At 38.1% G+C, this 15,004-nt stretch overlaps 1 protein-coding gene across 3 annotated transcripts; it reads left to right on the top strand.

Moving 5' to 3' along the window:
* Positions 1-255: 255 nt before the first annotated feature.
* LOC134275712 (P protein-like) lies at positions 256-11,183 on the top strand. 3 transcript variants are annotated; one of them, XM_062757981.1, is made up of 20 exons: positions 256-427; positions 1,951-2,161; positions 5,617-5,770; positions 5,875-5,944; positions 6,047-6,156; positions 6,269-6,357; positions 7,787-7,922; positions 8,006-8,077; positions 8,203-8,325; positions 8,436-8,560; positions 8,644-8,782; positions 9,011-9,146; positions 9,291-9,435; positions 9,544-9,595; positions 9,702-9,810; positions 9,901-10,028; positions 10,223-10,390; positions 10,578-10,665; positions 10,756-10,849; positions 10,957-11,183. In XM_062757981.1, exons 2-20 carry the CDS (start codon positions 1,956-1,958, stop codon positions 11,039-11,041), a joined length of 2,229 nt encoding a protein of 742 aa, XP_062613965.1. In that variant the 5' UTR covers positions 256-427; positions 1,951-1,955; the 3' UTR covers positions 11,042-11,183. The 3 variants fall into 3 exon arrangements, with proteins under 3 accessions (XP_062613965.1, XP_062613966.1, XP_062613967.1); XM_062757982.1 differs by having other exon boundaries at positions 1,948-2,161; XM_062757983.1 differs by lacking the exons at positions 8,203-8,325; positions 8,436-8,560; positions 8,644-8,782.
* Positions 11,184-15,004: the final 3,821 nt, after the last annotated feature.

Genomic DNA, 15,004 nt, shown 5'->3' with positions numbered 1-15,004 from the left:
CGAACCCGATTTTATCAAGCCAATATCTTATCCAAAGGCTTAACTTCAAGGGGGTAAATTTATAAACCTTTTGAACTGCACAACTTCAAGAAGTACAGCAACAACGAAAAAGATGTTCAATTAATTTTGGTCTTTCAGAGATAGATCATACGTATATTATACGTATTTGAATTATTGAATATATGTTGGTATTCCTTTAAAGCTGTTTATAGGTCTTTATCTCAGTTATCATCACATGCGACAGATAAAATTATTGATAGCATGCAGCTACGTAAATTAATCAGGAAGCTTCAAAACAATAGATCGCTAAAAATTCCGTTTTATTTTGAAGAATGGTGATTTTTGAGTGATTACAAAGTTTGCTACCAAGGAACCACAGGGATACAGAATTATAAATGTCACGATAGTAAACAAATAGTGAACTTTGGTAAGTAAGCCTCAGAGATGTTTATAATATACAACAACAAAATGGATGACTTCTCATTTATTTATTCAGTCAACATGAATTCATCTTTTCTAGTAAAGGACTATCACTTAGATAAATGCAACCCCGTGCTTTTAATCAAAATTTGTGTTTTAATTTTAAGAAATCGACATGTGATAAACAATTAAATACAGTTTGTGCCTAATAAAGCGAAACATACCATAAAAGTAATTAAGACACATCGGAATGGGAAAAAAATTGTTCTTGAACCGTTATATTAACATGGATCACAATCACAATGATCTCTCTCTCTCTCTCTCTCTCTCTCTCTCTCTCTCTCTCTCTCTCTCTCTCTCTCTCTCATTTCCAGAGGTGAAGAAAAAAGACATGCAAGTCTATAGGCATAAAAAATGTGTAACGAAGTAGGAGTAGCAAAGAAAGTACAATATCAGACTGTAGGAAGCAATTTCAGGGGGTTTTTTTTGGGGGGGGGCAAACATTTTCAGTTTGGATGGGCATTATAAAGCAAAGATCCCTTGAGACGTAATTATAGAGGGAGTACATTCATAAAGTAGCTTTTACCCTCTATAGTTCACTATATACTCGGCAAAATTATTGCAGGGGGGGGGGGTGTCCCCCTTCTGGTTCCAAGGGCCACGAAGTTTGGATTTTATAGGTCTAGGTTTTTATTCAGCAGAATATGGCAAGTGACCGAAGAGTAGTAAGGAACGGTTGCAACTTTTGATGTCAAGGATAGCTTCTACATCAAATTATTGTGCAAGAAGAGGTTGAAACCTAGGATTTCATAGTATAGGTTTTATATCAGAGTACTGGAGACTAAGGAAGCTCCGACCTTGGACTTCCTTACTGACTATATAGGCGATACACTAAGAAATAATTATTAAGGAACACATTTCCAATGTGTTAAATCAAGTTGTGGGTCCTTGACCTATGTTTGACAACCCGTTCGTGCCATTTATACATGTACTATGGTCGTAATAAAGCTGTTAAATTGGAACATATATGCTGTTACAATACAGTAATACTGCACATAAGTGTTTCCTCTGAATTCCCCCCAACCTGGCCCCAAGATTGACAAACAGACCAAAATAAAAATATTAATTATAACTGCATTAGTACCAGTATTCCTAATTATAAAAACAGAAATCGTCCCAAATTAAAGAATTTGAGGAAGTATAAATTCTATACGCAAAGAAAGATTTTTTTTTTAAAAGAAAATCACGAAAAACAGTTTCTCTAAAAGAATCCCACTGAGCATTCCCTGTTAATTATTGTGCACGTATCTTCATTTCCTGTATCCATGAACAAAACAACTCATTATACTCGATTTGCTTTTTGGAATGACTCACAAGACCGATGGACAACACTTCGCAGGACATGTCTAAAATTATGCTCTTTGGTGATTTTTTTTTTCTTTTTTTTTGAGATCTGAAATAAAAATATGTCAAATTATGGCTTACACATCGTCATTTTTAAGTCATTCCTTTTTCCCCCTTTACAAGTAGATACAATGGCGACAGGAGAATCAAACACGTCTGATCTGCAGACTCTTCTGCATTATAATCGTCCTAATCGCCCAAAATCGACCCCACCCACTAATCCAACAAAGGAGGAGTCCACTTTGACACTTCCCAATCATCAATACAGGGCGGCGTCAGTCATCCCCTTTGGCAGCAGGACCGATGACGAAACCACGCCCCTCATGGGTGTAATCAGGTGAGCTAAAATATCAGTTCAAAATTTACTTGACTCTTGGTTTAAATTCAAATATCACTTGACAACATACTTTAAATTCAAAATTCACAAGACAACTTGGTTTAAATTCAGAACTCACTTGACAACATAATTGAAATTCAATTATTAGTATCACTTGTCAACATATTTGAAATTCAAAAATGAATTGACCACAGGCGCCTGTGGAATTAACAACACAATTTAAATTAGTACATGTAATTTAATTTATTTTATATCAAATATCATCATCATCATCCTTTACACCCCCCCTCCTCCCTTGTGATGTGTAGAGCAGAAAAAAAAAACTTCCTCCACTTTTGTCTATCCTAGGCCAGTCTCGTCAATGTGCATGGCTTTTATCTCGCTTTCAACCGTCATTCGCCATGGTGTTCTTGGCCTCCCTCTCTTTCTTTTGCCCTCTGGTGTCCAGTGCAGGGTTGTTCTTCTTGTAGACTGGGGATCTTAAATTTTCTTAGAACATGTCATACCCATCTCCATCGGCGTTTGGTAATGATGGTACCCATGTCCTCTTGTTTTCACAAAATGCTCTCTGCTTGAGAAAATTCGGATGTTCTGCAGCTATAGTTTGCGCCTGCTCAGCAGGTATTCATTAGTTACCTTTTCGGGCCAGAATATCCTGAATATATGACGGAGGCATGTAGTATGGATGGATCGTAATTTGCTAAGATCTGTCTCTGTTACTGTCCAGCATTCAGATCAGATTCATATAGGAGAGTTGTTGCAGCATAACTCTGGTAAAACTTCCTCTTGATGATGTAGACCTATACAGACTATGCAGACCTCCAGATTTTATTAACCTCTCTAAATAATCCCCTGGTCTTGCCCATTCTGTTGTGGATATCATCCTCTGTGCCGTCTACTGGTTTGATGATGCTACTCAGGTAAATCAAGTTGTCCGTCTGGCGTAGTTTTTCACCCATTGACCTTAACAGGAACAGGCAATTCCACATAAAGTGTCATTGTCTCTGTCTTCTTCGTATAGATACGTAGCCCCACCTGCTGTCCGTTGGTTTAAAGCGTGTTTTGTATGACCCAATCGATGGCCAAGTTGAATAATATTGCAGACATCACGCATATTTGTCTGACTCTGGTTTTAACATCGAAGAAAGTATTTTTGTATCCTATTTATTAAGTATTTGATGTTATTTTAAAAGTTCTTGATAAGGTGCACCAGTTTGAATGAAATACTAGTACCATAATGACGTAGAGTGTTATAGAGGCTATCTCAGTGTATGTTGTCGAATGCCTTATCAAAGTCCACAAAGTTTACATACAGTTGTCTCTGCCACTCTGTGCACTGCTCTATGATGTTGCAGAATGCAAAGATCTGGTCAGTACATGCTCGATGTTTCCTAAATCCTGCATGATCTTTCCTCAGTACAGTGTCAACAGCGTCTGGTATTCTATTAATGATTATCTTGACAAGGATCCTACTTGGCACTGACAATAGAGTGATTTCCTTCCAGTTACAAGCAGTCTTACAAACGCTTAGGGCTCTTTTTCGGAATCTTGACAATCATCCCTGTACGCCAGTCTTTAGGTATAGTTTCTCTCCTTCCCACACAGCCATGAACAGCAGTTGGAGTATAGTGGCTGCTGTTCCAAGATCTACCTTAAAAAGCCCTGCATTAAGATTGCCACATCCTGGTTCTTCCTTCCCATTCTTAAAGATCTTCATTGTAAATTTTGTTTCATCCTTAGTTGGAGGGTCAGTAAAATCCAGATCCTCTGTGGCTTCAGGCATGCCAACTGTTTCTTAAGGTGATGGTCGATTAATTATTTCGCGGAAATGTTCCGTGTAAATCTCTTCTTGTTCTTTATTTGTTCGCGGCAATGTTCCGTATTTGTCCTTGATAGGTTCTCCTAAGTTTCCTCTAAATACCACACTCTTTTTTGTGATCTTGTATCACCCCGTTCTGCCACCTCCTCTGCTTCAGCTGCAAGTTCGTCCATGGGATCTATCTTGTCACGGAGTACAAGCTTCTTGACTCTCATGTGGGCCTCACTATACAGATCCTCTTGTGTCTTAAGCAGTCTTTGAGACTTGATCTGCAGCATTTTTTCTAGATTTCTTTTTTCTCCTCTATAGCAATCAGAGTCTCCTGCTGGATCCAGTCTTTGTTGGTGTTTGTCTTCCAAAGGTTCGGTTTCTTTTTGTTGCTTTCAGTGTTCAGTGTTCTTGCTTCCATATGCTGTCCACATTGGTTTCCTCACCTTTATCCGATATTTCTTGCAAAATTTTGGACTTTGTTTCTTAAATCTCCGAAGAAGACAATTTTACGGTATTATAACACAGTCTCTGAATGTCAAAAGCGCAATTGTATGTTAGGTCTTGCTTCAGTTTTTCCAGTTTGATCTTGATGAATCTTGTCACTCTTTTTTTTACCCTAACATGTAATAAAGAACGTCTCCGCATGCCAATGATCATCAGATGGTCACTCTCGGTTTTTGTCGTTTGACATTTGGTGATTTCCAGGTCAGCTTGTGGATATCACGATGTGTGATGAGGGTTCCTCCTATCACTAGGTTATACATATTACAGAACTCTACCAGCCTTTCGCCAGTATTGTGCCTGTTATAAACCCCGTGCTTTCCCATAACTTTTTCAGTGTCGGTGTTGCCCTATTGGACCTTTGCAATGAGTTCCCCCATGATGATAGGGAGGTCGTGCCGTTGGGTCTTCTCTGTCTCTGCCTGTAGCTGACAAGAAGTTGTCCTTGTCTTCACTACAGTCATTAGTTGGTGCGCAGCATTGTATTAATGTGGTATATATTGATATGCGTGCCCTTCAATCTTCCGCTCATCAATCATTTTTAAACTTCCATTCCATCAAGCACCGCTCTACACCTTTCCTGAGTATGATGGTTCTGTCCCAGGATAGAGGACAGTTCTACGGTGGTTTGTTTTCATCTTTCCAGGTCCCGTCCATCTGCTCTCACTCACTCCTAGGACATGGGATTTAAATTGTCGAATCTCAGATGTTACCTGTGCATTTTGTCTGTCTCATACATTGTTTTCACATTCCAATGTCCTATTCTTGGTGTTTGTGGTATGTAGGTCCTCCCTTATTCTGCTGGTAAAGTTCCTTTGGCTTTCATTACCATTATACCAGTTTCATCGTATTCAGAAGGCTTTTCACACGCCGAAGTGAAGTTTTTTATGCTGTTTCCATAACTTTCTCTTTTTACAGGACAGGGTTTTAAGCCCTGCCTCTAACCCCCAACCTGAAGGACCAGGGTAATTTTGTGACAAGCATAGACAGACACACACACTGCATGCATCACAGAGCCGCTCAGCAAACATCTTAACAGCATAATTGCATTCAAATATCACTTTAAAACAGCTATTTTAAATTCAAATAACACTTAACGAATTATTTTGAATTCAATAATAACTATTTTCTATTTTGTATAAAGAGGAAACAGTGATACATTTGTCCAGCACGAGGAAGAAGAAGAGACGGCCATTGACAAAGAGAGTATAAAGGAGTACTTCAGCTTGAGGAACAAATGGACCTTACTTAACCACCTGAAGATATTAATTCTGGTCGCCATTACCTTTACCTGCTGTGTACGTTCATAGAAAATTACTTTTCTTTAAATATTATTTGATAATCCACCATTACATATTCATCAGGTATGTTTAGATTCACCCTGATTATTATTTTTCTTTAGATTTTCATTATGACGGCAGAAGAGTCCGAAAAGACATGGCGCCAGCTGAGTCTTGGAAATGAGGTTAAATGTATGCCATTTTCTTAATGTATTAAAGAGAGAAAATATCATTATTAAATATTGTTAACTAATATTGAACTTACATGCGTATATTAAACTTTATTTCTTAAAGATGAACAATTCAAATCCAATGAACATCCTGTTAGATTATTTCTAAAAGGACCGATATCAGAATCAAAAGAGAACATGACAATTCCCCTCAGCGTGGGTACAGGAAACAAGGTAAACTTTGTTATTGGTTTCTGTCATCAGGAACATACAAGTAGAACCGAACTCGCAGTTGCGTATCTTTGTCTTCTGCATTTTTGACCGTTTTTATTTTTCTTCTATTCAGAGTGAAACTTGGACTTTAAATATCAATACCACTATGCTGAGCAACGAAGATACTGTTGAACTGGAGCATAAATTTACAAGCAAGAGCGAGTACTGAGATTTAATTTCTTCTTGTTTCTAGATAGTATTTATCTATCTTTTTTCCGTATTTTTTCAGGGGAGGGGGAAGGAGCAGGTAGCTTTGAAAATCTGAAAATTCCCAGAACCATAGATGATGCATCTAGGGATGGACCTACTGCATGAATGCTACACCTGACTGCGAATGGTTTAGTTGAGTGATGTTGATAAAGAAAATACGAGCGCTTGCAAACTTGCAAAGATGATGCATTTATGGTTTTTCCGTGGTTTTCTCAATCATGACAAGGAGCAAACGGCGGGTGTGACCGGTCAGCAGGGGATGCTCACTCCTCCATGGCACCTGATCCCACCTCCGATGTTTTGGAGGTCCATGTTTTCTCTGCTCCTATTTTGTATTGTTTATGGACTCTTGATCTTGAATACTTTTCTTTATTTCCATGTTTCATGCACACTCTGTCTTGCTTAAACTACCAGTAAATCATCTGCTTTATGTTTCGGATGCGTGACTCTCTTGAAGTTCATGGGACAGGTTCATTTACAATTTTCAAGGCGATAGGCGTTGATTGTTGCATCTGACGAACATTTTCTTGATGGTTTAAGTTTTTGAAGCAGGTTCTGGTTAACACATGTACATAAATTTTGGGATGCACGCCACCCAACTTGCTGATGCTGTGTTCTACTTTTATTTCCCGAGTGATTTAATGGGCTATGCGTTTCTGGAACAGATCCATTTCCAACTACATGTAAGCTCCATCTAAACCAAACTTTCATGGAGAATGCACCTTGATATGCGTTACAAGGGATGCTTCGATTGCTGCACCTGTACTAAAGATTCTGGATGAGTGGTCTGGAGTTCCTGGGACAGGTCGATTCCGAGGTTAAGCCTTGCAAAGTATCAAACTGAATATTGCAATTGATATATTTTCTCAAAATTGAAGAGTTATAGTTATTTCTGCTATTTCCACATTATTATTAACCCTACTCAAATTGAACTTGCATATACATGTATGAAACATATGTTTGTCACATACAAGAATGTACTCCACCAGGTTTTCTTCGGATGCTGCATCCGATCTTTACATTTTGAGTAAGGATCAAATGATGCATTTAATGTCACCAGACTTTCTTAAGATGTTGTAACTGAACTAGGCAGAAACGCTGCCAGATTAAACTTTTTAAGCAGGTCCATTTTCAAGTTACTTTATGTGATATATTAATCAAAATTGCATCAATAATGGCTAGAACCAACTAGAGTTAAATGTTTACATAGAAATACTGTTCAAGATGCAGCAAGTGACACATACATTATTGAACATTCATTTATTGAGATTTCCCCCACCTTAGAAAACCTCTGAGATGAGCTTCGTTATCTGTGATTGCATACATTTGTAAATATGTACTGAGTAAAATAATCGTTTTATTGCTTGCATAATTGCTTTAGAACAGAAAACATTTCTTTCGAGCTGACATCGAACCAAAGCGTCCCCCTGCTATGGAGAGGTGAAGAACTACCGACAGAGGAGATCGTTTATGCCGCACTCATCCTGCTGTTTGTTTATGCTATGATTATTTTTGAGGTATTTTCGATACTTGACAATTTTTTTCTTAATTTATATCAAGTACATAGGAATTTTATATAATTAATAGGCTTATTTTTCAGCTTGTGCATAGAACATTGGCTGCAATACTTGGATCCCTTGCTGCCATAGCGGTTTTATCTTCTTTTCACAAGGTAATCGTCCCATATAACCCTTGTACTTTTATCACAATTTGCACTATCTAGTAATTCATTAAAGTATTGCTTTGTCTGAATTGCATCAGAGTATTATGCTATTTTATGTTCTTGCTCTTTTTCAGCGCCCTGATCTAGCCGCCATTATCGCTTGGATTGACATGGAGACCCTGATGCTCCTCTTTGGAATGATGGTCATAGTCTCCATTTTCTCTGAAACAGGCTTTTTTGACTCATGCGCACTACAGGTTTCTATTGTCATTTTACTGCTATAATTTTCAGCTTATCTATCAGTGGATAGTCACGGTTTGACTTGTATTTTGTTGCGTTTATGGCAGTTTTAATTATATATTTACAGGCCTATAAGTTGGCAAAGGGGCAGGTCTGGCCATTGATTACCCTGCTTTGTGTGTTCAGTGCCGTGGTGTCGGCTTTCCTTGATAACGTCACAACAGTTCTTCTCCTTACTCCTGTAACAATAAGGTTAGTGATAATAAAATGCTTTACACCATTACTACAAGGATTGTTTTGATAATCTCACACATAGTTTGATGCTGATCTTCCAGGTTGTGCGAGGTTCTGAATTTGGATCCCAAAAATATTTTAATAGCGGAAGTTTTGTTCTCAAACATTGGTGGTACTGCCACAGCCATTGGTGACCCACCAAATGTCATTATTGTATCTAACTCGGATATGGGAAACAAAGTAGGTAGACAACGTTTTCAGTGAAGAGAAAGGGCACGCTTCTTATATCAGTCACACATACATGTATATGCACATCCCTTCAATGCTCACAAGACTACCACCTTAATGCATTCTTTTCTTGCTATCAACCCTGGTTCCTTCCTCCTGAAGCTGAGCATATGCATCCTGGTTTGGATATTTATTGCAAAATATTTCATACGAAGCTAAATTACCGTTTATCTTTTCTAGGGTATAGAATTTTCCAACTTTACTCTTCACATGTTTGTTGGCATCCTATTTGTCAGTATTGTGGGATATGGTGCCCTTCGATTCCTTTATCGTGACATCACCAAACTTCAGAATCAGGACCCACCAGAAATAGCAGGTAAAGGAAAACATCTGCTTCTCTCTCCGAATAATTTGGTTTCCACAAAACCCAATCTAGACAACAATGAAAAAGTTGTCATCAATCTGTAGATTTTGAGAGAGGGGTAAGATGATTTTGACAAAAATGTAATATTTCTTACAGAGTTAAAACACGAGATTGACCTTTGGAAGCGAGCTGCTGCGCGGGTGTCTGTTGTGTCGAGAGAGGAGAGCATCATGAAGGCACTGTTCCAACAGAAGGCGGCACAGAGGGAGAACGCTCTCATCAGACAAATCTACAGGATGAAGTTAGAAGAACATTAAAACTGTTGTAAAAGAAAATAAATTTTTTAATGTCCACTTGTTACATGTATAATACTGAAAAAACGTTAAATCTTGTCGAAAATCTCTTGCAGAAGATCAGAGAAGAAAAGCTTTCAACAAAATGTGAAGGAACTTGAAAGGAAGGTAGGAATATTTAGAGCAAAAAAATGTGCAAAGCAACAAGGTATTCAATTTTAAAAATTTAAGAATGTGCCAGTGAAACCTTTTCAGGGATTTTTTTCCTTTGCAGTACTATATCACTGACCGATGGCTTTTGGTCAAGACTGGTATTGTTTTGACGGGGGTCATCCTCTGTTTCTTTCTCCATTCCTTCATCGATAGCATGCACATAGGTCTTGGTAAGTTTCACCTACTACTACCCTATGTGACAAAATCTCTGTTTGTATCCACCTTTCATTTTGATCAGTTATTTTGCTATTGGTCCACAGGTTGGATCGCCGTCATGGGAGCGATATTTCTCTTGGTAGTGGCGGATATCAAAGAAATGGAAAATATTCTTCACAGGGTCGAGTGGGCCACTCTAATCTTCTTCGCTGCTCTCTTTGTTTTAATGGAGGTGAAGAAATTCAGTTCTGCAAATTTTTTCAGCTGAATTAAAATACCAATTGATTCATATTTGCGTTTGTCTTGAAGGTTCCACCAACGCTATTCTCTCTTTATATATTTTTTTTATTTTTCCATCTGCTTTATGTTCTTTGTTTTTAAAATGCACAGTTTACAATGTGTGCGCCTTTTTCATTTTCTGTCCAGGCTTTGACAGAGCTTCAGCTGATCGATTGGATTGGAGACAAAGTCAGTGACCTAATCAGTGGACTTGATAAAGGCACGCAGCAAAACTCTGTCGCAATTCTCCTTGTGTTGTGGGTCTCGGCCATTGCATCCAGCTTTATAGACAACATTCCGTATACCACAGCTATGGTAAACACCAGTAGTCTTCAATCTTAATACCCTTAACACACTCACATGCTAATGATATAGTAGATATGGAGTGAAACAAAAAATGTAATAATCTTCATCCTCAAAAATATTTTACATACTCACTCAAAATGTATGAATACCTTATTGAAATAGGCAATTAAAGCGCCATAAATATGCTTTGTTTCAGATTCCTGTATTGGTCAAATTAAGTGAAGATCAAGATATACCCATCTTTCCACTCACTTTCTCCTTGGCATTTGGTGCATGTTTAGGAGGTATGTAATCAATGAAAAGCTTCACCTGAAGCAGGGAATTCTCAAATGGGACGTTTAACAACATGTTATCAATTCATATTTCCTTCACAGGCAATGGAACGTTGATTGGTGCCTCTGCTAATGTAGTTTGTGCTGGCATTGCAGAACAACATGGCTATGGCTTCAGCTTTAAAGAATTCTTCAAGTAAAGTATTATATTTAGGACATTCATTGAAGTTTCGTTGAACTAGTACATACCGTATACTCTGTTTATGTTTTACATTATTACAGCATGTTATATTTTTATTTTAGGGTGGGATTTCCTTTGATGTTGGTGACTACAATGGTAGCTATGGTTTATCTCCTTATATGTCACGTGGCCTTAGATTGGAACTGAAATCTGACTACTCCGGGTTGCATTGAAAAAGAAGTTTGAACCAACAACTTCCATCGTTCAAAGAAATATTACTGGAAAAATAAATTGCGCATGCGTGATACTGTTGTATTCTAATGACAAACTATGAACAAAGATTTAACTATCAAAAGTACACGTCCTTTGTCATGTTAATGGAGGAGTTCTCATTAATACTGCTTCAATCAATTTCATTTGAATTAATGAACTTCAATTTATTAGTATTTTCTTCTGTATTAGGTGATGTTCATTTGCACCGCTTATACCATACTCATTCTTGACTGTGATAATGTATTGTACAAAAAAGTACAATCTACCTAAAGTTATGTTTTGTAATTTGTACATTTATTTGTTAATTAAATGTTTTGTTCAGCTACTAGTATCCTCCAATTCCTTCTTTTTAAAAACCGATTTGCTCTGTTTGGATGTTTATTGGCATTTCCATAATATTATCATTATTAACGTCGTTTGACTCAAGATTACACTTTGTGGCTAGAGTAAATTCAAAGGACGGTTGGTAAGGTAGCATTTAATACCTTTCCAAATCTTAGTTAACTATCTTGACTCGTATAGTTAATCAGAATTTGTTGGCTTTCTACAGAGAGCTCTTCTTTGATGAAAACAAGTTCGCTTAGTCGATGGTATGTTAAGTGGAATTCACATTCCTTCACTTTATAGTCAGTTTTATTCATTTTCCAATGTCAGGATGTATCCAAACATTGGTCTCTATTCCAAACTGGCGTTCATATTTTTTGCCATTTACTGATTTAATAAAGATTTGTCACATTCATGAAAAATCTATCGTTTCTTCGTCTGATTTATAAAATTAAAGTCTTCTTTGAGATAAAACTAGAGTCATATGTCCGGTGCTTTAACCGGTTTCTGTGATGCTAAGAGGATGAGAGTCATTGACCCCCCCCACCCCCCCCCCCCCCCACACACACACACATTGCAGGAGTAAGGATATCCAATTATCGCCAATACCAATATTCGTCTAATAATGAATTCAAACAAAAACATTTATTTACAGATGACACAAATGTTGTACTGAGGTCATTTCCATATGATAGTTCGTCCTTCGATATCGATGATGACCATAGTTTTTCGATATCGATGATGACCATACTTTCATCTCGTCTGTCATTATTGTGTTTTGTTGTGAGTGCGACTGACGAGTCCAATCCTCGCATGGAATATCCTTCCTCAAACTGGAAAAGCGGATCCAAAGGAAGTGTCGAAGGACGCTTCTCTGTCTTTGTGCTTTACACGTTTTGTTCAGCCAGGTTGATGCTCTTTTCCTGGTATAATTTTACCCCCATCTTCTCGCTTGAGCCCCAGGCACTATGATCATGGGCTTGATTTTCTCATGCGGTAGGTTTAATATAGAATAGAATCAGAGACAATTTTAGGGAATCTTTAAAACGTTTTTTTTTACCATTCCTGCAGCGTATACCATTCACTAGCTGGCCGAACAGAAATGGTGTTTTTCTGACATACTTTCTATTTATCAATAAAAATATGCATCCACGGCCCAAACCATTATAGTAGTATGGTGTCGACGCTGTACATGTGTGTCTGGTTTTGAACCTTAGTATCTTGGAATTTTTCTGCCATCTGATACCCAATAATATCCGAAGACACACTGTGAAAATGCTTTAGTTTCCTGGTATGTACTAGTACTTGGTACAATGTCCAGGTCTCATTCACTGAAAGTAGATTTGTATAGTGCAACTGCTCTTTACACACCAAGCTTTGCTGTGGTAATGCCACGACGGCTCTAGCTATACTGTTTTGTTTAGGCGGCAAAAGGCAGAGTTGGTTTTAACTTTGTTTGAGGTGACTTAATCGCCAAAGTGGACGTTTCTGGATAGTGCTCAACAAAGGCATGTAATTTCCACACAGGATTGAGGTGCTCAGATTTAATGTAGATGTTCGGTTTAATTTAAGAGCTGTTTAGTGCCGGTTAGAACATGACCTACGTTTTCTTGGTGCTTATTGTCAAACCAAAATTGTCACAAGCATCCAAAAGCTTGTTCAGAGTTGTTTGTATGTTGGCCTCTATAGATGTATTTTGGGCGCAATCTGCAAACAGAAAGTCTTGAAGACTTTCAGTGTGGGGTCTTAGTCTTTGTTCTCAGACTTTGCAGGTTGAAGAACCCACTTCCGTTTAATATCAAATGACAATGCCTAGTTTCTTTTCCGAGAATGCATCTGTGAGCATGGCTGTAAACGCCAAGCCGAACAACGGTGCGACCAGAACACAGCCTTGCTTGACACCATTTGTGACCCCAGAGAGATTGTTTGACATCATCAAGAAAAAGGCCGGCATGCAATCACGAAATTGACGCAACATATTGATGAATCTTGGTGGACAGCCAAATTTCTCCATTATTTACCATAAGCCTCTTCTGTTGATGCTTTCAAAAGTCTTTGTGAGGTCTACAAATACTGTGTATCGGCTGCTATACTTCCTCTGCTGGTGTCTTCTTCTGCGTTTGTTGCTAGGGTACTAGTATCTATACATGCTGTCTTATCTTTGCACAGAACTGTTTCACCTGTCGCGGAGTTAGGAGTTGATCTTTACATCAAAGTTCAGTTCCCACTGCGGGATGTGGAGTTCAGTCCTTCGGATGAGATCGTATAAACTGATGTCCTGTGTCGCAATAGGACTAAACTTGCAGTTATCCACAGTCGACTCTTCTCGGGAGAGGGACGTTAAATAAAAAAAAATTCTACATTTTGCTGTATCTCTTTAAGTGTCGAAGATTTGATTCAAATTATGGACTCAAATCCAGTGGTTTTTCAGTCAGTACACACACCCTTCCCTAAACCAAGGTTTACAGCCATTTCAAATAGCCAGATACTTGCTTTTTGCCACCGCCACTGCACTTCTTGAGCATTTTCATGGTCACCATGAAGAGAGCCTATTTTTAAAATGTGAACCTTTAATTCAAAGTTTTTAGTGATGAGACCTCGTGGCAAAGTATCACCCCTTGAGATTCAAAAAAGTATTTGACCCCAGATTAAATTGTTCAATCATATTTGATGCACCAGGTCTTGCACTCTGCATTAGCACTATACTACATGAGGTATTTTGTAAGAGTGCAGTTTCTCTCGGAGAAATCTATAGCCCATATTCTTCTGCGATATTTTAGTTGTCCGACCGAACTGGGCGCATGGTTTCTCTGCTTTGTCGTTTTTTTAATTTAAACTTACGTAACATTTTCCTCCGATCTTACGTTTTCTGACATCAATTTACTCCAATGATTCCATTCAAAGGGTTTGGTAGGGCTGCTGCAGCTGTTTTTTTATGCACGAATGCATGCGACACTCCGGAAAATATTAATTTTAAGCATCCTTTTTGGGGGCGTTTTTTTTTTCGAAAATCCTCTCGGGTTTTGCAGTTCATCTCTCTTTCTCTCCTTTCTGTACTGCTATACTTTTTCATCCGACTACCTTAACTTTCTTATCATTGATTCAGATATCATTTCAAAATTTCTAGGCTGCGCGTGTTTTTACAGTTCATTAAGTAAACTATGCAGACTGGTAGAACCTGTAAGTGCAAGTAGTAATCCGAGACTCCCTGACTCTATCCCCTGTTGTTTATATTGGGACATGTGCAGGGGAGAGTAAGAGCGGAGACCATATTGAAAAGTTGGGAATTCAGCGGCACCATCTGGTGTCGCAACTCTGCCTACTTTTACAACTATTTTTCGAGGATCTAACTTCCCAGATGCGAGAAGTCAGTAAAGATGTTTCTTCTACAACTTTATCAAGATTAAAAAGATGATATCGCCATTTAAAAAGCACTATCGCCGACAATTGAAGCATTATACCAGAAGGTAACCTAATTTAAGTGATGCTTCAATTGCCGGCGACAGGACCGTTTAAATGGCGATAATATCCTTTTAATGTTGATCAAGTTGTGGAAGAATCATCCCTATACTG

This window comes from Saccostrea cucullata, unplaced genomic scaffold (assembly GCF_032062105.1).
Source record: "Saccostrea cucullata isolate Sc308-1 unplaced genomic scaffold, CSIRO_AGI_Scuc_v1 ctg419, whole genome shotgun sequence".
Taxonomy (NCBI): domain Eukaryota; kingdom Metazoa; phylum Mollusca; class Bivalvia; order Ostreida; family Ostreidae; genus Saccostrea; species Saccostrea cuccullata.
The sequence above is the reverse complement of the archived record's forward strand: the minus strand, read 5'-3'. Positions and strand labels throughout refer to the sequence as shown.

Coding starts and splice junctions, on each gene's coding strand:
- LOC134275712 (XM_062757981.1), top strand. CDS start 1,956: ATGGCGACAGGAGAATCAAACACGTCTGATCTGCAGACTCTTCTGCAT. Junction 7,923..8,005: donor ATGCTATGATTATTTTTGAG/GTATTTTCGATA, acceptor CTTATTTTTCAG/CTTGTGCATAGAACATTGGC. Junction 8,326..8,435: donor TTGACTCATGCGCACTACAG/GTTTCTATTGTC, acceptor ATATATTTACAG/GCCTATAAGTTGGCAAAGGG.